This window comes from Chiloscyllium plagiosum, chromosome 7 (genome assembly GCF_004010195.1).
Source record: "Chiloscyllium plagiosum isolate BGI_BamShark_2017 chromosome 7, ASM401019v2, whole genome shotgun sequence".
Taxonomy (NCBI): Eukaryota; Metazoa; Chordata; class Chondrichthyes; order Orectolobiformes; family Hemiscylliidae; genus Chiloscyllium; species Chiloscyllium plagiosum.
The window spans coordinates 77883152-77909902 of NC_057716.1; the positions used below are offsets into that span (position 1 = coordinate 77883152).

The 26751-nt window shown below is 39.4% G+C and overlaps 1 protein-coding gene across 1 annotated transcript in view; it reads right to left on the reverse strand.

Moving 5' to 3' along the window:
- The window catches only part of LOC122551725 (low-density lipoprotein receptor-related protein 1-like), a 1892490-nt gene that overhangs the window by 274602 nt on the left and 1591137 nt on the right, over positions 1-26751 (reverse strand). The window contains exons 50-54 of the mRNA XM_043694091.1: positions 25392-25514; positions 23457-23576; positions 9091-9219; positions 5162-5284; positions 2592-2729 (exon numbers count right to left, since the gene is read on the reverse strand). Of these exons, the coding sequence (XP_043550026.1) occupies positions 2592-2729; positions 5162-5284; positions 9091-9219; positions 23457-23576; positions 25392-25514 (633 nt within the window). The remainder of the gene's footprint in view (positions 1-2591; positions 2730-5161; positions 5285-9090; positions 9220-23456; positions 23577-25391; positions 25515-26751) is intronic.

Consider the following 26751-nt stretch of genomic DNA (forward strand, 5'->3'; position numbering starts at 1 on the left):
CGGGTGCAATGGATACAGTAAATGATGTGTGTGGAGGTGCAGGTGAATTTGCGATGGATATGGAAGGATCCATTGGGGCCTTGGAGGGAGGTGAGGGGGGAGGTGTGGGTGCAAGTTTTTCACTTCTTGCGGTTGCAGGGGAAGGTGCCGGACCCTGACCACACGACGCCTGGAAGAAGAGTGACTCATTTTCCGCCTAGTAACCCTCCAATCACATAGAACATAGAACATAGAACATAGAAAAATACAGCACAGAACAGGCCCTTCGGCCCACGATGTTGTGCCGAACATTTGTCCTAGCTTAAGCACCCATCCATGTACCTATCCAATTGCCACTTAGGTTCGCCAATGATTCTGACTCTGCCACTCCCACAGGCAGCGCATTCCATGCCCCCACCACTCTCTGGGTAAAGAACCTACCCCTGACATCTCCCCTATACCTTCAACCCTTCACCTTAAGTTAAAGTCCCCTTGTAACACTCTGTTGTACCCGGGGAAAAAGTTTCCGAATGTCTACTCTATCTATTCCCCTGATCATCTTATACACCTCTATCAAGTCACCCCTCATCCTTCTCCGTTCCAATGAGAAAAGGCCTAGCACGCTCAACCTATCCTCGTACGACCTATTCTCCATTCCAGGCAACATCTTGGTAAATCTTCTCTGCACCCTCTCCAAAGCTTTCACATCTTTCCTAAAGTAGGGGACCAGAACTGCACACAGTACTCCAAATGTGGCCTAACCAAAGTCCTGTACAGCTGTAACATCACTTCACGACTTTTGAATTCAATCCCTCTGCTAATGAACGCTAATACACCATAGATCTTCTTACAAGCTCTATCCACCTGAGTGGCAACTTTCAAAGATCAATGAACATAGACACCAAGATCCCTCTGCTCCTCCACCTTACTAAGAACCCTACCGTTAACCCAGTATTCCGCATTCTTATTTGTCTTTCCAAAATGGACAACCTCACACTTGGCAGGATTGAACTCCATCTGCCACTCCTCAGCCCAGCCCTGCATCATATCCAAGTCCCTTTGCAGCCGACAAGAGCCCTCCTCACTATCCACAACTCCACCAATCTTCGTATCATCTGCAAATTTACCTACCCACCCTTCGACTCCCTCATCCAAGTCATTAATAAAAATTACAAACAGCAGAACTGATCCCTGCGGAACTCCACTTGTAACTGGGCTCCAGGCTGAATATTTACCATCTACCACCACTCTCTGACTTCGACCGGTTAGCCAGTTTCCTATCCAACTGGCCAAATTTCCCACTATCCCATACCTCCTGACTTTCTGCATAAGCCTACCATGGGGAACCTTATCAAATGCCTTACTAAAATCCATGTACACTACATCCACTGCTCTACCCTCATCCACATGCTTGGTCACCTCCTCAAAGAATCACACGGAATGAATGTAGATTTCTCCAGCTTCCTCATTTCCCCTCCCCCCACCTTATCTCAGTCCCAACCACTGGATTCAGCACCGCCCTCTTGACCTGCAATCCTCTTCCCGACCTCTCCGCCCCCATCCCCTCTCTGGCCTATCACCCTCACTCCCACCTCCTTCCACCTATCGTATTCCCAGCACCCCTCCCCAAAATTCCCTCCCCCCTACCCTTTATCTCAGTCCGCTTGGCACACCAGCCTCATTTCTGAAGAAGGGCTTATGCACGAAACGTCGATTCTCCTGCTCCTCAGATGCTGCCTGGCCTGCTGTGTTTTTCCAGGATGATATTCTTCAATTATAGGAAGGTCAGTTCTGGTGCTGTGGGGAATGGTGGGGGGTTGGTAGAATGCAAGAGGTGGTGGGGCTGGATAGTTATCCAGTATATTCTGCAATGAGACAAAAGGATAGATTGAGCATGACAAAAGTGGATGGTGTGGGGGTTATTTGGTGACATAGAAGCAGGAGAGGTAGGGAGGTGACCTAGTGAGTAAGAAACACAGAATATAGGAAGGCAGGAAGGATTGGCAGTTATGGGGGACACAGTAGATGAGAGGTATTGAGTGGACATGATGCATGTAATACTGAGAGTCATACTCCATGAGCCTTGGTGAGATAACGTGTAGTGGCAGAGTAAAGGTGAATGAGTATATTTTTCTTTCCCTGTATTTTACTTCCAGTACATTATTTTATAATATTTTAATTTATGGTTCCTGGCTTACTCAGTTTCCATCAGTAAACATTCTACTTATTGATTAAATTTTGAAACACCTTACAACTGCTTGCCCTGTGGAGGGCTACATGTTGGAAAAAATCTCTCACAGTCCTAAGATGCTGCTGAACAGCTTACACAAAGTTTATGGATAACTGTAATCACAATGAACAATACGCGATGGTTCTTCATCATCCATAGTAAAATCCAGGTCTACATGAATTTATGTTGGTAATGTCATTTTGGATTCCATTTCTAAGAGCAGACATATTTCTAGCCATTAATTTTAATTATATGTTGACAACCATACACAATGTGATACCAATTTGGCATGAATCTTCAAACAAATATTGCTTTGTAGACACTCACCAGCAACAATAACCAAGGAACATTAAATCAAGGAACAATAAAAAAAATGCTCTACCTGTTATGCACTTTAAATTTTTAGGTGCTTCATCTGAATAGTCAAGACAATCAAAGTCCCCGTCACATTCCCAATCTGCACTGATAAGGCATCTTCCATCGGCGCAACGGAATTCATGTGGGCCACAGGATTTGTATACTAAAAATCCACGAAAAAAGGAAACGTCATTTTAGCACACAACAGCATGGACAATTTTTTAATTGTAAAATATATCATTTCATAGTTAATTAAAGTTTAAATCTTCAATATGGAGGCATGATTGCTCACCCACTCTCTATCTCTTAACCAATTTCCCATGCAAAACCTTATCAAAGTCCTTATTGATGTCCATGTAGACTACCTCAAAATGACCCTCAACTACATACATATAGACATCTTCATGAACAATTCAACTGTTTTCCCTTTTTTTCTAAATATAGCATGAGGGCATAAATGGTGAATGACACTTTCCTCATTATTTATTGATTTATTAAGGTACAGTGAGCATACAGGACAGAACAATTTGGCTCTACAGCTTCTCTTCCTAACTTTGTGCATCCCTATCACCACATTTTATTTCTATTATTTTCTCCCTCATGTTCTTCTCGAGCTTCCCTTAAATGCATCTGTAATATTTGCCCAGTTGCTTCTCATAGTAGCCTCTTCCATATTCAACCCACTCTTTGGGTAAATAAGCTTCTTATAATTTTCTGATTGGATTTATTACTGGCTATTTTGGAGGCATAATTATAATTTTGAACTCATCCAGAAGTGAAAACATTTCCTGTAACTCCACCCTATTTAACTCTTTCATAATCTGAAAGCTCTATCAGCCCCCTGTTTTCGAGAATAATAGCTTTTGAAGGATTTCCTGGTCAGTATATCCTCCCTTCGCTAAAATCATCTCATGAACACTGATGTTTTTGCAGCTTCTCTGATGTTTTCATGTTTTCTTATACCGTGGAGACAAAATTGTGAGCAATAATCCATGAGCAGTCTAAGCAAAGTTTAATACGCGTTTAACACTTTGCACTTCTTTAAAAGTGTTTTCGAAATTCAAATTCTCTGCATGTCAGAGAAAGGAATAGAGTAAAAACAATGACTGCAGATGCTGGAAACCAGATTCTGGATTAGTGGTGCTGGAAGAGCACAGCAGTTCAGGCAGCATCCAAGGAGCTTCAAAATCGATGTTTCAGGCAAAAGCCCTTCATCAGGAATAAAGGCAGTGAGCCTGAAGCGTGGAGAGATAAACTAGAGGAGGGTGGGGGTGGGAAGAAAGTAGCATAGAGTACAATGGGTGAGTGGGGGAGGGGATGAAGGTGATAGGTCAGGGAGGAGAGGGTGGAGTGGATAGATGGAAAAGGAGATAGGCAGATAGGACAAGTCCGGACAAGTCATGGAGACAGTGCTGAGCTGGAAGTTTGGAACTAGGGTGAGGTGGGGGAAGTGCTCCGAGGCGGAACACTTCAACCCCAAGGCATCAATGTGGACTTCAACAGTTCCCTCATTTCCCCTTCCCCCATGCCTCTGGAGCAGGTGAGGCCTTTGTGTTTATATTTTCATGAGAAACCTTTTTCAAACAATTATGAGTGAGGTAAACATTTCCTCAGATAGCATTCAAGGATATCTAATCTCAAGAAAGTTATAGAGTTCTTGATGGCTGAATCTATTCCTTTCTCTGGATTAGTGGTGCACAGAAGTTCAGGCAGCATCCAAGGAGCTTTGAAATCGACGTTTCGGGCAAAACCCAGATAGGTTGATTAAAACTATCTGGCCTTAACTCTAAGGCATAAGACACACATATGCCTAATGAAAAGGTATGACGGTATGTAATACTTCAAATTCCAATAAATGCATAGATTTAGGCAATCTGAAAGGGGAATTTTAAATTTGAATGCGGAACAATGGCTCAGTGGTTAGCACTGCTGCTTCACAGCACGAGGTTCCCAGGTTTGATTCCAGCCTCGGGTGACTTTCTGTGTGGAGTTTGCACATGCTCCCAATGTCTGTGTGGGTTTCCTCCAGGTGCTCCAGTTTCCTCCCACAGTCTAAAGATGTGCAGGTCAGGTGAATTGGCCATGCTAAATTGCCCATAATGTTAGGTACATTAGTGAGAGGGAAATGGGACTGGGTGGTTTACTCTTCGGAGAGTCAGTGTGGACTTGTTGGGCTGAAGGGCCTGTTTCCACACTGTAGGGAATCTAATCTAATCTAATAAGTAAAAGAAAGTAATTTCATTTTTATACAAAACAACATGATTAATCTTGTAACAAATACAATGATATTGTACATAACTGCCCGTAGTACTACATTGTCCATCCAAAGGCACCTCTACATCACCTCCACTTAAAATGGGAAGCCCTTTATTTTTAAATTTTGCTTCCGAGTTCAGGATCTTCTATGAGGGACAACATCTTAGTATCCAACATATCAACCCTGAAATGTAACAATGATTTTAAATTTCAGATATTCAGCATCCACAATACTCTGCTCCTGTAGATGGTTACAGGTCTTGATTACGTCCTCAGGATAATACTAATATCAGTCAAGATTAATCCACTTTCAAGTGGCTTAAGAATATTTATACCGACCACATTCTGGAGGTTCATCAGTTCCATCTCCGCAATCATCATCATGGTCACATACAAAATGTTGTGGAACACACAAATTGTTCTGACACTTGAAAGCGTTGTTGTCACATGTGCTGTTGTGTGCTAGAAGAGGAAGAAACAATACATGAAATTAAAGTTCATATGTGTACTTAATGTGTATTATACAAGTTGAAGTAATTGCGGTATATTATGGCTCAAGTCATATAATCTGAACATTTCCTTTCAAATGTTTATTCAAACAGTTCCATTTAATAAAAAGTTGCATGTTCACTCATGCTTTACCAAAATATTGATTATAAAAACCTTTATTACTCAATATTCTTTTAATTTCTGTACACAATCACACAAAATAGGGAAATTATAATGGCTTAAAAATAGGTGCTAGGTGTTTATTGTTTGCTTTTATTCAGTGGTAGAAACTTTGTCTCTAAGCCTGACATTTGAACACTGAAGTTTTTACATTGCTGAAAAAAAATCGCTGTCAATGTTTTTCTTCTTGCACTTAATAAAATAAAATTGCAAGGATACCAAATCCTAAATGAGAACAACAATTGCCACAATGATGTAGAACATTGAATATTAATCGTTAAAATTTCATTGATGACCTTAAAAGACTTGAACTTTGGATTTGAGAGAAAAAAAACATTTTAAAAAATAGCTTGAGTACTTCAAAGTAGCCCCCAAATTCACCTGATCTGAAAGCAGCAAAACTCATAGGGATATACAATGGAATGAGTAATGGCTACCATCCAGAAAAACCTATTCAAGGGGTAATTGCCTGGGCATTGTAATTCATGATCTGGAATATACAGCTCACAATGAGATGTTATAATTCCTGTGAGGATGCGACAAGTTGACTACAGATACTTCTGAAACAACAATGTAAATCTACACCCTCATCATCTACAGGCTGCTGATGACACCATTGTAGTAGAACAGATATCGAACAAAGATGAGTCAGAATGCAGAAAGGAGATAGAGGGCTTGATGGTGGTGGCATGATCATAACCTCTTTCTCAGTATCCCCCCCACCACGGTAATGCTCTCCCACAACCTTTTCTGCCAGTCAGAAGATACAGAAGCTTGAACACACACACAAACAGGTTCAAGGATAGTTTCGTCCCTGCCATTATTGATGGCAGGGACTGATGAATGGAATCTCTAACTTCAAATAATGTTGATCTTATTAATGTTGATCTTGCTTCATGCACCTCCTGTGTAGTGTAACCTTTATGCCTCACTCTGTCTAAGCACCCTATGACCTGTATGCCATTGCCTACTGTGATCTGCCTGTTCTGTTCACCAACAAAGCTTTTAATTGTACTTAGGTACATGTGACTACAATATATCAAATCAAAAATCAAATCAAATCCCAAAATTATTATGCAATGTGTACGAGTGATGCTCCTTTGTCTCTATCAAAAGATAATAGGCGTTCTCTGGCAATGGACAATCACAACTGTAGAAATAGATTATCCCCATTGTGGACCAATGATCACATTTATTTCACACATCCAATCACCTCCTGTGAGCAGTCCTAATGTAAGCTGTGACTTTTTGCTACAGAAGAAAAGAAAGATATCCAGGAACAGTGAGCAGTATCAAGGAACATACACCAATATTAAAAAAAATACAACATGTGAAAGTCAAACTCAGCATGCCTAATGACATCCGTGGAGAGAGAAATAATGTTAATATCTTGAATCCAAGATAACTTTTATTCTGTTTACCCAGATGCCGCTAGACTGGCTGAGTTTTCCTGCACTGTCTGTGTTCTTTCAGATCTCAAACATGTGTAGTACTTTGCTTTTTATCAAGAATAAGGACTCTGTCACTTTCTCTATTCGTGGAGCCCAATTCTGCAAGAAATGATCAGCCAGAGGAAAACCGATGACAGAACATGGAAACATTCAACTGTCTCCAGATGAACCACCATCTCAACATATAAATTTTTCATTGAACTGTTTTTCTAATCTAGTCCACTTACTCTGTACATCATTCAACCTGTTTCCATGCTAGCATTTGTGTTTGACAGAAATCATGGTAGATTTTTACCTTCTCAATAACTTTTATGCCTCACTTCAGTGAGTTTCAGTAAATTAACTACTTTAATTCCAAGTAATGTAAGCAAATCTGATAGGTTCTTCATTTGCTTTAATGCATGTTGATGTCCGTACAGAATTGGAAAAAATAAACATTAAAAAAAGTATTCTATTATATCTATCTCAGGAGTGGCAAGATGAATTTACATAATTTTCCAGTCTTGGTCATAACACACTTTATGAATAGTGAGTACTGACTGTTTGGCAAATAGACTCTGAATTGCACTGACAACTGCTTTAAGATTGCCCATCAGGATCTCGGTATGACTAATTATGCATGCTGGAAAATGCAGATATCCACATGTAGAGCATTGTTGTTTGTAAACACAAGGACCTTGTCTGCACATTTCATTTTTACAGCTTGGTGGACATATATTCACATATGCATTCTTTATAATGCTATCTGGACAAATTAAAACCTATCTGGTTTAAGTTGAAGCAAAAGCTTAGGAGTTAACTATTATCTGGTGCATTCTTCACAGGAATGCCTCAACTTGCCAATTAATGAACACTGCCTTCTATGCAGTATAAGTTGCTGTTCTCTTTGAGATTTGAAATTCTTGTGTTTCTGTCCTGATGAGGGCATGATGAAAAATTTTAACAGCATGTTTGTTTCTTCAGATATGCTCAATTTCTGTACAACCAAACAACTATCAAAGTTTCAGTCAGGAACTTAATCCATTTCTCAGCTCCCAGTTGTGTTTTGCAGTTCAAGAAGGCAGCTGACCATGCCTTTCTTGCAGTAAAGTGGAGATGGGCAACAACGGCACATCTCTTGAAAAAAGAATGAGTTTGAAAAAAACCCGGATTTATGGGAATTTACCCCATGGCTTGGAAATTTCCAATGCAAATGAATCCAGTGAATTACTATTATCTTACACTTGAGATATTAAATCAATCTCCTGACTTTTTCAAGTTGTTTTGCTTTTCTTAGCCAACAGTCTGGTCCATGAACTGTTGATAAATATTGCTCAAGTGTAATGTACTTAGATAATATTTGTGTGTGTCATTTGTTACTTCAGTCATTTCATAATTTTCATCCAATTATTAGCTCAAGGCTTGACAACATACTATAATGGATGTCTTAGTCTAATAATGCAAGCTAACAGACCTTCGTAATAGATTTAATTGGGAAGGCAAATTTCATCGATTTGTTCAATAGTCAACAGCTTCTCCACTATGTTTGGTTATTGATTTGTACAACTTTAAATATGTTTTGGTCCAGGCAATATAAGATGGTTTGAAAGTAACATACTTCTAAAAGAATGGAGGAAATCTCAGATGACGGACATTTACAATTTTCAGTTAGGATGTAAAACTGGTGTGCAGAACAACCACTCCATTTATAAGTGAGTTGATTTTAATTTCCATCAATTTTTCATCATTTTTTAAAGTTGAAATATATACATAATTTCACTTTATGTCCAGACTGCAAGTTGAAAATTTACCGCATGGTTTGTAAATTTCCAATACAAATGAATCCAGTGAATTAACACTTGTCTGACACCATGAGTTAACATTTTTTGCATGGTTTACTGATATATCATTATTGTATCATATGATATATTATGGAACTAGAGATTTACTGGACCACAACAGAAGATGTTGTGCTACACTGTTGTCTCTATCTACATATGAATTAATTGCGATTTGCATCGTATCTGTCATAACTCACTCTCAGTCTCTCTGAAAGATGCAGTTAATGCAAATTTATTGCTTAATTTTACAAAATTCATTGGTCCTGCTGTATAACCACAGTGAATTCTTGTCTCAATAAACCAAGACAATTGTTTCGGCATTACTTACTGCAACCGGCTGTGGAGAGCTCATCACTTCCATCTGGGCAGTCTTTATCACCATCACACAGCCAATGTTTTGGGAGACAAACATGCGAGTTGGGGCATTGGAACAAATCAGGAGCACAAGTGACTGAACCTGTGGTAGTGAAATAATCTATAAATAATACATTCGTGAAGTAACACTCATGATGTGTGTGAGACTTGCCTTTGTGATGTCTTTTTAGAAATACAAATCATGTTGAGATATTGTTTTTAATTTAAATTAATAAGTAGTTGCTAGTAATTAAAATAATATAAAGCTTTCATACACTTGACATCTATTATTGTTGTTACTCAACATCATCTTCTGATAACAAAATAAGTGTACTGAAATTTGAAAAGGAAAGGAAAACTGTGCTAAAGACTACTAAGGTGCTATTGATCCCAGTTGAAGAAGATCATGCGGAATTATGCTGGAATTCTGGGTGGTAAGGGAAATGTATAAAGGAAGTATATCCACAACATGAATAAATCAAATTCTAGTTTCAGGATTAGATTACTTACAGTGTGGAAACAGGCCCTTCGGCCCAACAAGTCCACATCGACCCGCCAAAGCGCAACCCACCCATACCCCTACATTTACCCCTTACCTAACACTACGGGGCAATTTAGCATGGCCAATTCACCTGGACTGTGGGGGGAAACCCGGGCACCCGGAGAAAACCCACGCAGACACGGGGAGAATGTGCAAACTCCACACAGTCAGTCGCCTAAGGCGGGAATTGAACCCGCGTCTCTGGCGCTGTGAGGCAGCAGTGCTAACCACTGTGCCACTGTGCTGTCCTGATATATCAGTATAACATATAAATGTCTTCAATACATTCCAAAGGAAATACATCTCATTAATTCAGTAAAGTCACGCTTTAAGGAAGTCAAAATTACTGAAAGCAAATATATTAGATTAGATTAGATTACTTACAGTGTGGAAACAGGCCCTTCGGCCCAACAAGTCCACACCGACCCACCGAAGCGCAACCCACCCAGACCCATTCCCCTACATTTACCTCTTCACCTAACACTACGGGCAATTTAGCATGGCCAATTCACCTAACCTGCACATTTTTGGATTGTGGGAGGAAACCGGAGCACCTGGAGGAAACCCACGCAGACACGGGGAGAATGTGCAAACTCCACACAGAGTCGCCAGAGGCGGGAATTGAACCCGGGTCTCTGGCGCTGTGAAGCAGCAGTGCTAACCACTGTGCCACCACGCTGCCCATATCTGATACACGTATTGATTTAGCACAGTATAAATTAGTTGATACCAGATTTTGGAACCAAGGTTGCAAGATAATCTTAATGTATTCTGAACAGGAAGCCCAAAGCGAGATTGAATTTGATCTATTAATCCAAGGCAAGTAAGTAGCCTTGTCAGAGAGCTTACTGATTGAAGATCTGACAGGCTGCTTGTCTCATTGGCAGTTGTCCAAGAGTAGGTCCTATGGCGTGGAAAGGAAGGCATCCTAGATGATTGGGATTCTGTAGACTTGATGGGGTTTAGAAATCTGAAAAGGGGGCTGAAATAACTCCACAGGAGACTGGTGTGCTGTCACCAAGTCACTCTGTATTCACATGTGTAGACTCCTTGACACTGATCCAACTCTCAGAGTGAACAGGATGTTTGATACTCTTGCTTTTGTCTATCAGCCAAGTGGTCTCGAATTGGACCAAATTAACAGTCCCAATCAGTGAACTCATATTCCATATGATCTGGTTGCTTTCATTGCAATCACTACTTTTAAAACCAAGACAAGCCAAGTTAGGATCTGTCAAACCAGATTTCAGCCTCAGGTCAAACTTGTCCTGTGAAAAAAAATAGCTGGGATCATAATCCTCTTGTTAACACGATATGAATAAGCAGCCATCACGAGGGGCATTATTTTGTTTTTGCAAGTGCAAGTGAAAGTAGAGCTGGATGAAACAGTGAAATTCTGGCCAACATTCAGATCAATGAACTTACACCATTGACACCTGAAGAAGTGGAAAGAACTTTATCAGAGTCTTAGCACCTTGCCAGATTTTCTTTTTTCTTTTTACTCTATCCGCTTCTGAAAAGAATATTAGGCTTACTTGTCATCTGATAACATGAGTTACACTTCTGTTTTCATTTTGCTTTTCACTTCTGCATCCTCTCCGTGAATTGGAACCCTGCTCTTTATATTCTTATGTATTTACTTGCATAGATGTTACATTAAACACTCTCTCATCCATAGAAACAACAGTTGTGGCATGGAATGCTTCCTCCATGGAACCTGTTCAAGTTTAAAACCAGTGCCAGTGTCTTAGTCACAGAATCAAATATCACAGAAGAGGCCCTTCATCCATTGAGTCTGTGTTGATCGATTTACACTAATCTCACATTGCAACAGTCAGTCCATAACATTTAATATTATGAAATTTCCAAGGCTCTTTTTAAAAGTTGTGAGGTTTCTCACTTCTACTTTCCTCATAGGTAATGCATCCAGATTCCCCACACTCTGTGTCAAACATTCATTCTTCAAAGCCCCCCAAATTTCCTGCATTTCACCTTAAGATTAAGTCCCCTCATTATTGACCATTCAACCAAACTGTTTCCTATCTGCATTGTACGTGTCCTTCATATTCTTAGAACCTCAATCAGGTCCCATTCAGACTCAGATGTATTTGGTATATATTTGTAATTGTACACCCTAATTACTGGTAATTGATGTGGTGCCTACATATCTAAAAGCATAACTGAATCAAGCATCGTATATCATGTTCTGTTGGACTGTTCAGTCCAAGAACTGAAACCGACATGCCCATTTGAAAAGATGAGACTTAACAAAAATTTTCAATATATAATTTCGTTACATCACACTGTAAACTTTTGCTGTAAATTCTGTGTCCTATGATCTTATACTCCACAACCACCTGATAAAGGAGCAGCGCTCTGAAAGCTAGTGCTTCCAAATATCTGCAAACCTGTTGGACTATAACCTGGTGTTGTGTGTTTTTTTTTAACTTTGTACACTCCAGTCAAACACTAGCAACTCCAAATCATCATATACCATAAAACTGTCTTCACAGCACCTGCTGACTGATACAATCATTTTCCTCCAGTCCTCACTTTATCACTGTGTTTCCTTATCCAGGTCAGTAAATGTTTGTTGATATTTCTGTGTGAGACCTTAATTGTTGAATGTGTGGTGTCAGTTGGCAGTCTGTGCACTACATCGAAGTTGCTGAATATTGCAGACTGTGATTAATCACGATCAATGAAGGGAACAGAGAATGTTCGGAGTACATAACTACTACCATTCATTTAGGCTTGTGTAGAAGACTTGCTGTGAACTTGAGGATAGACACATGATTACGCACATATTTTCCAACTCAGATGGCAAGCTTTGATGCTATTGGTAGCTCTTAATTTGGAGGCTGACATACTGGAGGCTGTAATACAGGCTTAATTTGGAGGCTGTGATACTGTTGCAACGAATAACAATAATATCAGCCTCCAAATTGAGAACCAGCAATAGCGTCAAAACTTGGGTGGCACAGTGGTCAGCACCACTGCCTCACAGCACCAGGGGCTCAGCTTCAATTCCAGCCTTGGGTCACTGTCTGTATGGAGTTTGCATGTTCTCCCCAAGTCTGTATGAGTTTCCCTCTGGTACTCTGGTTTCCTCCCAAAGTCCAAAGATGTGCAGGTTAAGTAGATTAGCCATGCTAAGTGCCCGTAGTATCTTGTGATATGTGGGGTTATGGGGATAGGGTGGAACTGAGTGGGATGATCTTCAGAAGTTTGGTACAGGCTCAACAGGCTGAATGGCCTCTATCTGCACTATGGGGATTATATGATTCCATGTCACTTCCCATTTAAGTAGCTAAACTGTCTGGATAATTGATGTCCTTCATGGGTTAAATGCATTCTGAAGTAAAACATCTACTTACAGAAGTCTAGTTCAGGTGAGTAAACAATGCAAATTGTCTATCTGGCCAATATCATACAATTGACACTGTTGTGAAACACCACATGACCTTTGCTGAAAAGTATGTGAAGAGTCAGTAAGTTCATTGATTTCTATTGAAGTAAGAAGTACCATTTTCAACGTTTGATCCATATATGCTGTACGTGCCTACATCTATCCTTTGTTGCTAATTTTCATTGTGATCAAAGCCTTATCTTGATTTTTTTTGTTATTTATAAGGTTTGTTCATGACTTCCATTGTGATCTTTGTAGTGAGCTTATTTGGGCAGCTATTTATTATCACCTTGTTTGGCTCCATGTGTCAGACTTGACTTCCCTGAAGCTTACATCATTCATCTATCATAATCTTGTGGTCAATAAATTGGCCTGTCTGAATGGGACCTTTCACAATCCTTATGAAATAAATATCTTACATTGTCAAGTAAACATCACTGTAAGAGTGCTATGCTTGGCCAGGCATTGTTCACGTTACAGTTCATGTTTGCACTGAAAAAAATGGACTACAAAAATGAAGGTCAACAACCATAAATATTTTTTAGGAGTGGGGTTATCAGCATTCTATTAAGCAGATACCCCTTTGTGTATACTGAAAGACAGCATGATTAGGCTTGTTCTTTTGGCAAAACAATTGTTTAATTGCAGTGGCGAGAATATACCAGCTATGTTAACAAGCTTAGACAAGCCTCCAGTTGAAATTTTTCAAATTGGCTGTGTTTATTTGAGCCATAACAGTGGAAGAAGCACTTGCTACACATGCTCAGTTGCAGTCTCAGCATCGCCTGGCAGCATTAAAAAAACAAGCTGGATTGACACAAAATAACATTGATATTTAAATTGCCAATTTTTAGGTTGTGCAGTCATATAACCTTTTGCAACTTCTTACATGCACTGTACCTATGATTTATTAATTGTTCCCTCTAAAACACATTTCTGGTATTTCAGTTAAAGTTGGAGATGAACAGTCAAGAAATTTCAGCAAATTAAAATTTTCAATGTCTAATGTGAAGCATTGGCTGTAATATTTTGGCAAACATTCACTGAAAAATACTTTTGAAGAAAAGTTGAAGAAATGTTGATTACCAATTACAACAATAGTCCTGGGATTAATGTCTTTTTATCTACCTCATGACACAGCCAGGGTAGAAACATAAAAGAAAAACAGGAGCAGGAGTGGGCCATCTGGCCCTGTTTTGTCATTTAACATGATCATAGATGATCATCCAACTCAATAGTCTGCTCCACAATATCTTTTGATCCCTTTAGCTCCAGGTGCAATTTTCAATTCCTTCTTGAAATCATGCAATGTTTTGGCCTTGACTGCTTTCCTTGGTAGTGAATTCCACAGGCTCACTACTCTCTGGATGAAGAAATTTCTCCTCATCTCAGACATAAATGGCCTACCCTATTGGGCCTACCAGCAGCCATTTTTGCTGTTTCTTTTTGAGTCTTTTCCTAATCAATCGGTCATAATACTACAAGTAGGTTTAATTAAGATTCTTCAAGATAATTATAATTATAGATTCCGATGTGTTCAAAAAAGATATATACTAATCACTAAAATATTAGAAAGAAAGGTTTAAAACATAAGGGGCTTTCCTTATCTGTCCTAGTTGAGAGATAAAAGGTTACAAGCGATCATTGAAACTAAAGTTTCCCACACTTCTAAAGGAGTCAATTTGGAGCATAGCAACAAGATCACACATTGAATGATATACTGGGAAACCAATTATGGATGACCAACCCAGCACTAATTAACCAATAGTATACATGGGCAGGGAACATATGCTGCCATGTTAATGGTACAAGAAAAATGTATGAAAGACATTTTAATCAAACAAGTGGCAAGCAACATTCGCACCACACAAATACCAGCATATGACCACTACCAACAAAACACAATCTAACCAACACCCCTTGATATCCAATGGTGTTACCATCATTGAATCCCCTACTATCAACATCCTGGGAGCTACCATTGATCAGAAACTTAACTGGACTCACCACATAAACACAGTGGCTACAAGAGCAGGTCAGAGGCTAGGAAAGTTATGGCAAGTAATTCACCATCTGACTCCCGAAAGCCTGTCCATTATTTGCAAGGTACAAGTCATGAGTGTGATGGAGCGTAGTCCCAACAACACTCAAGAAACTTGATACCATCCAGGACAAAGCAGCCTGCTTGATGGCACTGCATCAAAGAGCATCAACTCCCTCCACCACCAATGCTAAGTTGTAGCAGTGTGCACTATCTACAAGATGCACTGCAGAAATTCACCAAAGATCCTCACACAGCACCTTTCAAACCCACGACGACTTCCATCCAGAAAGACAAAGCCACTCACCATCCTGATTTGGAAATATATTGCCATTCCTTCACTGTTGCTGGGTCAAAATTCTGGAATTTCCTCCCTAATGGGCTTGTAGGTCTACCCACAACAGGTGGACTGCAGCAGTTCAAGAAAGCAGCTCACCACCACCTTCTCAAGGGCAACTATGGATGGGCAATAAATGCTGGCCAGCCAGCGATTACCACATCCCATAAAATGATTAAGAAAAAAAATGTTGAAATTAGAGTGTCATTGAACTTTTCTTCTGATTTGCACAGCAGATTTAGCGGGTAATTGAACCCTCATGTCAAGGTCAGATTTGAGGGAAGCTTTTAAGGCCTCTCCTTGTATTATACGGTGAAAAACATTAATAAAAGTTACCACATGCCTTGAGCTTTGTTTGTCTCCTGAAAAATTATTGTCTCCATAAAGACTCACTCCAACATACCCTGTATCCTTGGTCTATGACCCCCTGGTTCTGAACTCCCCTGCCACCAGGAACATCCTTTCTGCATCTCACTTATCTAGAATTTTATAGATTTCTCTGAGATACCCCTTCTTTCTTCTGAACTCCAGCAAACACATTCTTCACCAATTCAACCTCTCATCATATGTCAGTCCCACCATCCCAGGAATTAGTCCAGTATGCCTTTGTTGCACTCTCTCTATAGCAAGAACATGCTTCCTCAGGTAAAGAGACTAAAATTGCACACAATATTTCAGGTGCGGTCTCAGCAATACCCTATATACTTCCCTGCTCCTATACGTGAACTCTCTTGTAATGAAGGCCATCATACTATTTGCCTTTTTTACTGCCTGCTACACCTGAATTCTTGCCTTCAGCGACTGTTGTATGAGGTCACCCAAGCTCTGATGCATATTCCCATCTATGGCCATTCAGGTAACAATCTACCTTCTTGCTTTTTCTACCAAAATGAATAACCTCACATTTATCCACATTATGTTGCATCTGCTATTCACTTGCCCAATCACTTAGCTTGTCCAAATCATGCTGAAGCATCACTGCGCCCTCCTCACTATTCACAGTCCCCCACAGATTTGTGTCATCTGCAAACTTAGAGATATTGCATTTACTTCCCTCTTTCACATCATTAATATAGATTGTGAATAGCTGGAGTCTTAGCACCTATCACCATAATATCACCATAATATCCCCAATCATGTGTACCTTAATAAACATCATTCACTTGTTCCCCTTCCTCAACTCTAGTAGTTCTGTCCTCAAAGATTTGTCAAGCATGATTTCCCTTTCATAAATCTACACTGACTGTCTGATCCTGCCACTGTCTTCCAAATACTCAATTATAATTCTTTTAGAATTGACTCTAGCATTTACCAGAGTTGAAAAATGTGGTGCTGGAAAAACACAGCAGGCCAGGCAGCATCCGAAGAGCAGGAGAATCGACATTTCGAGCATAAGTCCTTCTTCAGGAATCCTGAAGAAGGGCTTATGCCTGAAAAGTCGATTCTGCTGCTCCTCGGATGCTGCCTGGCCTGCTGTGTTTTTCAAGCACCACATTTTTCAACTCTGGTCTCCAGCATCTACAGTCCTCGCTTTCTTCTAGCATTTACCAGTTTGTTATGATTTAATTTGAATTGCTTTATTATTATCACATATAGCTAGATACAGTGAAAAGTTTTGTTTTGCATGCAGTACAGACAGATCATACCATACAAAGTGCATTAGGGTAACAGATCAGAGCAAAGAATACAATGTTACAGCTGCAGAAAAGGTTCCCAGAGAGCAAGATCAACATTAAATTTGAAATTTGAAAGGTCCATTCAGAAGTCTGATAATCACGGGGAAGAAGCTGTTCTTGAACCTTTTGGTTACATGTGCTTAAGCTTTATATCTTCTGCTTGACAAAAGAGGTTGGAAGAGATTATTACCGGGGTGGGAGGGGTCTTTGATAATGTTTGGCTGCCTTTCCGTGGCAATGGAAAGTATAGATGGAATGAATGGATGTGTGCTGGTCTGGACTGTGTTCACAACTCTGTAGTTTCTTACGGTCCTAGGCAGAGCAGTTGTCATTCCAATTCGTGATGTATCCAGATAGAATGCTTTCTATGGTGTATCTATAAAAGTCTATGTGAATCCATACAGACAAGCTGAATTTCCTTAGCCTTCTGAGGAAGAAGAGTCATTGTCGTGTCTTCTTGACTGTGACGTCAACAAAGGCGGTCCAGGACAGATTTCTGGTGATCATCACTCCTAGGAATATGACCATCTCTACCTCAGTTGCATTAATGTCAATAGGGGAATGCCCTCCTTCTTGCTTCCTGAAGTTGATGATCAGCTCTTTAGCTTTGCTGACATTGAAGGAGATATTATTATCTTTGCACCATATCACCAAGCATTCTATCTCTTTCCTGTATTCTGTCTCTTCATTGTTTGATATGCGGCCTACAACAGTGTCGTCATCAGTGAACTTGTAGATGGAGTTGGGACAAAATTTGGTTACACAGTCATGGATATGCAGGGAGTACAGTAGGGGACTGAGTATGCATCTTTGTGGGGTTCCAGTGTTAAGGACTGGATTGTTGTGGAGGAGGTGTTGTTGTCTATTTTCCCTGCTTGCCTCCATGGGTTAGGAAGTTGAGGATCCAGTTGCAGACAGTGGAGCAGAGATCAAGGACTCAGAGTTTGGAGATGAGGTTGGTTGGGCTTGTAGTGTTGAAGGTGGGGCTGCTGTTGATAAGTAAAAGCCTGATGTAGGTATCCTTATTATCCAGATGTTCCAGGGATGAATGTAGGGTTGGAAATGGAGCTATTGCACCGGTAGGCAACTTGCAGGGGATCAAGGCAGGCTGGAAGGCGAGAGTTGATGTGAGCCAGGACTAAATCATGAAATAATTCATACTTATGGAGGTCAGAGCCAATGGATGGTAGTTGTTGACACATATTGCATATCTTTTCTTTGGTATCGGGATGATGGTATGGCAGCTGCTCCGCCCAGGACCATAAGAAACTATAGAAAGTTGCGAACACAGCGAAGTCCATCATGCAAACTAGTCTTCCATCCATTGACTCCATCTGCATTACTCACAGCTTCAGGAAGGCTGCCAACATAATCAAAGACCCCTCCTCCCCCCATCCCAGTTTTAATCTCTTCCATCCTCTTCTGTTGGGCAGAGGATACAAGACATAAATACCAAGAGATTCAAGAACAGCTTCTTTCCTGCTGCTACTGGACTTCTGAATGGACCCTGAGAAAGTGAGGACTGCAGATGCTGGAGATCAGAGCTGAAAAATGTGTTGCTGGAAAAACACAGCAGGCCAGGCAGCATCCGAGGACATTTTTCAACTCGAAGAAGGGCTGATGCCCGAAACGTCGATTCTCCTGCTCCTTGGATGCTGCCTGACCTTCTGAACGGACCACTCAAATTTTAAATTTAATCATGATCTTGCTCTCAGTTCATCTTTACTGCAGATGTAACATTGTATTCTTTGCTCTGTTCTACTACCCTAATGCATTTTGTATCTTGTGAGCTGCATGTACTGCACACAAAACAAGACTTATCACTGTACCTAGGTACATGACTAATCTAATCAAATCATAATAAATCAAATCAAATCAAGATAATTTCTGGTTTTCTCTTTGCCTCCTTTCTTCAACAGATGAGTTATATTATCTATCCTTTAATTTGTGGGAACTGTTCTAAAGTCGATGGAATGTTGGAAAATGACAACTCATGCATCCATTATTTTTAACTTTACTTCCTTAAGTACTCTGGGATTTAAAGTATAAGGGCCTGGGAATTTATTGGTTTTCAATCCCATCAAGGAGGATGCAATGGGCTAGTGGTATTATTGATGGACTATTAATCCAGAGACCCAGATAATGTTCTGGGAACCTGGGCTCAAATCCCGCCATGATAGATGGTGGAATTTGAACTCAATAAATATCTGGAATTAAAAGTCTAATGATGACCATGAATACACTGTCAATTGTTGGAATAACCCATCTTGTTCACTAATGCCCTTTTGGGAAGGAAATCTGCCATCATAAAACCTCTGATCTGGCCTGCATGTGACTCCAGACCCATAACAAAGTGGTTGATTTTTAACTGCTCTCAGTTAGGTGGGTAATAAATGCTGGCCTAGTCAGCAATGCCTTCCTCCTGTGAATGAATAAAAGAAATCCCCAAAAGCATTTCCCTACTAATACTGATTTGCTTAGTATTTCACTTGCACTAAGGCCCATGTTCCCCAACATCTCTGGTATGTAATTTGTGTCCTCCTTTGTTAAAATAGAACCAAAGCATGTATTTAGTTGGTCAACCATTTCTTTGTTCCCCATTATAAATTCCTTATTGTACAGTTCTCCTTCCGCAGAAGCTTAAAATACTGGGTCTAGGATAAGGAAAAACATTTATTTCTCATTGAGATTGGGAATCAAAATAAATTGTTGTCAACAAATTATATTTTTATTTTCATTCAATGATTTGCTGAAGTGAAATTGATGACAATTGCAGATGTTCCAAACCACAAACAGTTGTATCTTATGAGTCATTAAATGATTTCATTGAACTATTGTAATTTCTGCACTGAAGGCAGCCTCATACCCATTGTATGTGTACTGGAGCATCTCAAAGTCTAACTTGACTGTTTTATTCACTTCCTATTTAACATCCTTTTATTTTCCTCTACCTCAAACAAGCAGCATAATATTTAAAATTTGTTTTCTTCTCATTAATGAGGGACATAAAAGTGAGGAAAATCAAAGTCAATACAATATAACGTGAAAATTAAAGAAATGCAAGGTTCCTCAGACAGTGTAAAAATTGAAACAATAAACAGATGACAAAATTATACACAGACATTGTACATCCATATGAACACTGCTGAAAAATGTGTTGCTGGAAAAGCGCAGCAGGTCAGGCAGCATCCAAGGAGCAGGAGAATCGACATTTCGGGCATAAGCCCTTCTTCAGGAATGCCTTTCACAAGAGGAAACATGTTTTCAACATCCTCCTGGTCAAGTTCCCTCAGGATCTTGTATGTTTCAACACAGTCACCCCTCACTCTTCTAAACTCCAGAGGATACTGACTTCGCCTGTCTAGCCTTTCTTCATAAGTCAATCCTTTCATTCCAGTTCTAGTGAATCATTTCTGAACTGCTTTCAATGCTTTACCATCCTTCCATAAGTACTGTGACCAGTACTCCACGTATCAATGCTCCACGTATCAGAAGTATAACCTCCCTACTCTTGCATTCAGTTTCCCTTGCAATAAACTCCATATTCTGTAGCATTCCTGGTTACTTAAAGTAAACTTATATTATTCATCCTGAGATTTCCAGATCTCTCTGAATCTCGGATCTCTGCAATCTCTCATTATTTAGATAATATGTTAACTTAATTTTCTTTTCTGCAAATCTGATCTCCCCCCTATAAGGCAGGTGTCACTTTAAATGGTTCAGACAAGATTTACAAGGATGTTGCCAGGGTTGGAGCGTTTGAGCTTTAGGGAGAGGCTGAATAGGCTGGGTCTTTTTTCCCTGGAGCATCAGAGGCTGAGGGGTGACCTTGTAGAGGTTTATAAAATTATAAGGGGCATGGACAGGGTAAATAGATAAGGTCTTCTCCCTGGGGTGTGGGAGTCCAGAACTAGAGGGTTTAGGGTCAGAGGGGAAAGATTTAAAAAGGACATAAGGGGCAACTTTTCCATGTAGAGGGTGGTATGTGCATGGCATGAGTTGTTGGAGGAAGTGGTGGAGGCTGGTACATTTTAAACATTTGAAAGACATCTGGATGGATATATGAATAGGAAGGGTTGAAAGAGATATGGGCAAGTGCTGAAAATGGAACTGGATTAGTTTAGGATATCTGGTCAGCATGGACGAGTTGGACTGAAGGGTCTGTTTCCGTGTTGTACATCTTTGTGACTCTATGCCAAAGTAGATAATTTCACACTTTTCCACATTGTCCTCCAGTTGCCAGATCTTTGCTCACTGACTTAACTTATCTATGCCCCATTGTAGGTTATTTATGTCCTCTTCACAACCCAGTGGTAGGGGTTTGATTCCAACATGGTGCAACTATCTGTGTGGAGTTTGCACATTGTCCCTGTGTCTGCATGGGTTTACTCTGGGTGCTCTAGTTTCCTCCCACACTCCAAAGATGTGACAGGTAGGTGGATTGGCCATGCCAAATTACCCCCTTGTGTCCAGAGGCATGTAGGCTAGATGAATTAACCCTGGTAAATACAGGATTAAGGGGATAGGACGGGTCTGTACAGGCTGGATGGGTAGAATGGCCTCTCTCTGCACTGTAGAGATTCTCTGATTCTATTTCAAGTTCAGGTTCAGGTTCCATATTTGCACAATTAGATACGATGTAATTGTCAACTGATAATTAAGCTGAATGAATCAATGCAATTTACAAGGCCTACTTACAAACTACATAGAGTTTCAGGTGAAGAAAATTCATTGTTTTCTCCTTCATAATCACAAATTTATAGCACACTTCCTCAGATCAGGTATTATCCTTGATCATGTCTGACTTGGATGATTGCACAATAAAAATCTTAACGTTGGAATGCAATCATCCTACTTACACTGGACTTTGAAGCTGGTGACAAAGACGCTCTTTCTTTATTCATTCATGGGATGAGGGTATCGTTGGCTAGGCAGCATTTACTGCCCATCCCTAATTGCCCAGAGGGAAGAGTCAACGACATTGCTGTTGGCCCAGAGTCACATACAGGTCAGACTGAGTAAGGATAGCAGTTACCTTCCCAAAAGGACATTAGCAAACCAGATGGGTTTCTCTCACAATTGGCATTGGACTCATGATCATTATTATACTTTTAATTTCAGACTTCCCTCAACTGAATACAAATTATACTATCTGTCATGGTGGGACTTGAATCCAGGTTCCCAGAACATTATCTGGGTCTCTGGATTAACAGTCGAGCAATAATATCATGAGGCCATCGCCTCCCCAAATAGAGAACCAGATGTTCTGGAATCTATACTGGAATCTATACTGGGTATGTAGTACTGTCATGTTTGCAACATACATATTCAAAACCATTTTCCAATTTAGTTCTATCTTGAATAATTAATACATTGATAAAAAATGTAAGTGGCTCACATATAGAGGGGCAAGAATTTTAAGTGAAACCTGGAAACAACATTTATCTGCTGTATACACCTGTGGTCTTATTGACAGAGTGGGAAAGGGAATGGGAAGTGCTTTGTTTCCTCACCTTTCCTAAGCTTTGAGACATGGCTGGGCCATTTCTGTTGGAAATCCCACCAACTTCACCCTGCCTTCACCCAGCTGAAAAGCTACTTGGTCTTCATACAAGTTTAGGCCAGAATTCTTGGTTACTGTTAAATAATCTTTATCGATTATATATGAATGATGATAAAGCTGCAGAGCAACATGCTTTGTGCTGTACAAATTCCAACCTTCTAGCTGAGTACTAACACGTAATTACTGAAGTCATAGCTACATCATACCTTACTTCAGAGGCCATATTTGTGAAACCCTATTTTAACATAATGGTTGCAAACATCATTAGAAATATCATGTTTTTCCAATGGAGGGATTATGTTAAATATAAAAAAATAAAATCTATGTTTACAAAGCAAATCTAATTCCCTAGTTTGGAATATACGCCTTCGCACCACCACATGTGTAGATCATCCTTACTAAATGTGAAACAAAATGCTCTAACACTATAATTTTGTTTTGGTGGTGACTCCAGAATACATGTCTTTGGTAATTGAACACAGACTATGTGACCGAAAAATTTGGACTTGAGTTGAAAACAAAATGGGATTTTCCGATATCATGGGTGTATTTGATATTTATAGAATTTGGTACCATCATGCAGATAGGTTAAGTACATTTTTAAGAATGAGATAACTGAACACTTGCTCATGTTATGTTTCAAAACTGGTTAAAAAACAACTGGGTATCATAAGAGTTAAATTTTCCATTAGACGTGAGCTGATATCACTAACTATGAGAGAAAATATGTAGTGGATTCATTATCATTATCTAACTTCTAATTGAAAACCTACCACAGAGGGAAACTGCTTCATCAGCACCATCCCGGCAATCATTCATACCATCACAGACCCAACGGTTAGAGATACATTTGTGATTTGGGCATTCAAACTGATCCCAAGTACAGAATGAATCTGTGAACAAAGGAAAGTGTAACATTAGTACCAATTTAATGCTTTGCTAGATTGTAGTAAGTTAGTGCCGCTCATACACTTTACAATTTATGCTTCATTGAGTCTGAGTTTGTGAGGAATGAAAATTGAAAGATTTATTTTCATAATCATTGAATTACCATCTTGAAGCACTGCAATTCATATAGTAAAATTTATGTCTAAGATTGAAAATTCTTAAATATGAGTGTTTAGTTAATAGACTTAAAACTCCCTGCCTTCTTGCGACCTTATCAATGTTAAAAGCTGTTATGCAGAAGGCAAACAATGGCTCCAGTAGTGAATGGAATCACATAAATTTTTGCAGGTGAACTTTTCTAGTTGGCCATAATTTTTTCATGTCATATTTCTCCATAATACTTTTGTCCATCTAGGAAATCTGAACTTTCTTTTATATCAGGGACTAAGTTAACAGTGAAGCTCGAAATGTAAACTAAAAATCAGTGAGCTTACATATTGTGTTGGACCCTTGAACGAGCAATATGTTCAAAATTATAAAATGAATAACAGTCAGTTGATTTGAAGTGTCTGTTTCTAGTGATCAAAAATACATTTTTTAATGAATAAAATTATAGACTACTCCGTTAGTTAATAATTCAATAAGTCCAAGCATGTTGTTTTGAAACTGTCCATCAATTTAATCATTTTGTTTCTTCTCGTTTCACTGAGACAGTTGAGAAGCCAAAGTTCAGGTTCACCTCTATGAAAGAAGAAAATGAATCTTGCCTTTGTATAGTGCCTTTCATAGGGGGAAATGAAGGCCCTCCGTTTGACTGCTAGAATATGACTGCTAGAATAATAATCCAGAGATCTAGGTAATATTCTGGCTCCTGGGTTTAAATCCTGCCATGAAAGGTGGTTGAATTTGAATTTAAGAAAATAATTTTGAATGACAAATCTAATGGTGACCACGAAACCAATATTGATTGCCATACCATTGTCATAATGTTTTTTAGGGAAAGAAATCTGCCCACAACAATGACCTACCAAGCCATTCAATTCCAAACAATCACTAGAAAATCTTAAAAACAATGAAACCAGAAAATGTATCACCATTCTTTTGATGTCACTGGATGAAAATCCTGGAATTCCCTCCCGAACAGCATTGTGGAACTACCTACGGCACATGGACTGTAGCACTTCACCATCACCTTCTCAAGGGCAACTCGGGCAATGAATGCTGGCCCAGACTGTGACATAGAGTCATTGAGATGTACAGCATGGAAACAGACCCTCCAGGTCCAACTCATCCATGCTAAGTAGATACCTTAAATTAATCTAGTCCCATTTGCCACGACTAGATTAATTTTGGATATCTACATAATCCCATGAGTGCATTAAAAAAATGACCTCAGAACATTCCAAAGGGGTTTTGCCACCAAAAGAAAATTGAAACAGGAAATAATATTACATTGCAAACACTACACACAGTGATGTGACAATTCACAAATCAATTGACCTTTAGTGATCTTGGTTGAGAAACATATGTTGACTCGTAGGAGGAATCCGTGGCTTTTTTCTTTGTGTTGTGCTATTGGATTTTTGATAAGTAATAGAAATGGCAGACAGAATAATGCCTCAACCAAGGGAAGCATCTCTCATGGGGAAGTGCTCCCTCAGTATTACAATGAGTTGTCAGCCAAGATTGTGTGTTCAAAATCTCTGGAGTTTGACTTGAAACAAAAATGACCTTTTGACTCAGAGTTAAAAATGTCATCACTGAACGGTGGCTGTAACCTGACAAAACATTAAGTGTAACTAATATAAAAGAGTGGATACCACAATGGGATTCATCTGCTCCATCTTCACAATCCTCTTCCTTATCACATATCCAAAAAGCTGGAATACATCGTCCATTTGGACATGCAAAGTAGTGTTCTTTGCATTTGAGTTTGTGGTGAGCTAAGAGAAAAATGAACCACAAAGTATTTAATTAGTATTTTAGAAATGTCCCAACTTACTGAAACAAAATATACCACAAAACATTCAATGATGTCCAAAGAGAAAATAAATATACAATAAAACAAAAATACCTTAACACCCAAAAAGAAGGATAGGTTAATAACTCAAGCAGCATTCGAGGAGCAGGAGAATCGACGTTTCGAGCATTTGAGGATTCCTGATGAAGTGTATATGCTCGAAACGTCCATTGTCCTGCTCCTCGGATGCTGCCTGACCGGCTGTGCTTTTCTAGCACCACACTCTTTGACTGTGATCTCCAGCACCTGCAGTCCTCGCTTTCTCCTAGTAGACATATATTATCACAGAGGTTTAGAATTTTCATGGTACTCATGTTCGGGTGGCTAGACAGACTGCAGTAAACAGCATTGTACTGTATCTGTCAAAATGTAACAATGACTCAATTTGATTGACTGATTGATTAACATGGCCAACTGAATAGTTAACACACAGCTTGCCTTTATCAATGAATTGAAGGGAAAAAGTAGAACATCATTTTATAACATGACAAGACAAATTCATGGGGTCCTATTTACAATCATGTTGAACTACAAATAATGTACTTCTTTTCACAAGAGCTTCAACTTCTTAAGTGAATAACAGTTGCCTCGCTTGACCAATTCCTCTCTGCTTGACAGGTACATACTTATCAAGGACAGAAAAGGATTCTACAGCTTCTTCTGTACCTCCTTATTATGCAGCCCCATCTGTTAGCTTTAGCTTCCTTTGAAATTAAAGTATGAAATAAAAACATCTACTAACACAGAAGCTGTAAATTGTCATTTAAGGTGTGCTATTTACATGTACTTGAATATCAATTATTTTAGAGTTTGGATTCTGAACTTGTGGCATGGCTTGATTAAGAGATTTAATGAATTAACCTGTAAGTATTTCTGGTGCCGCAGAAAAACACAGTAAAACACAGAATGAGAGTGAAACTTCCTAGACAGCAATGGGTTTTAGTTTTGATTGGTAAATTTTTTTTAAGTGAACTGAGTAAATAGTGGTGCATGAGGCTTCATATAGAAATTTCCAGAATGGAGTTTTATTTTTGCTTAGTTTTCAGTTTGGCAGTTTTGCAGAAAACTTGACAGAAGTTGGATGTGTAAAAGGAGTTGCGCCTAAAGAAGGTTTAAAACTATTAAGAAATAGGATTTCTCAGCGTGAAGATTTTAACTTT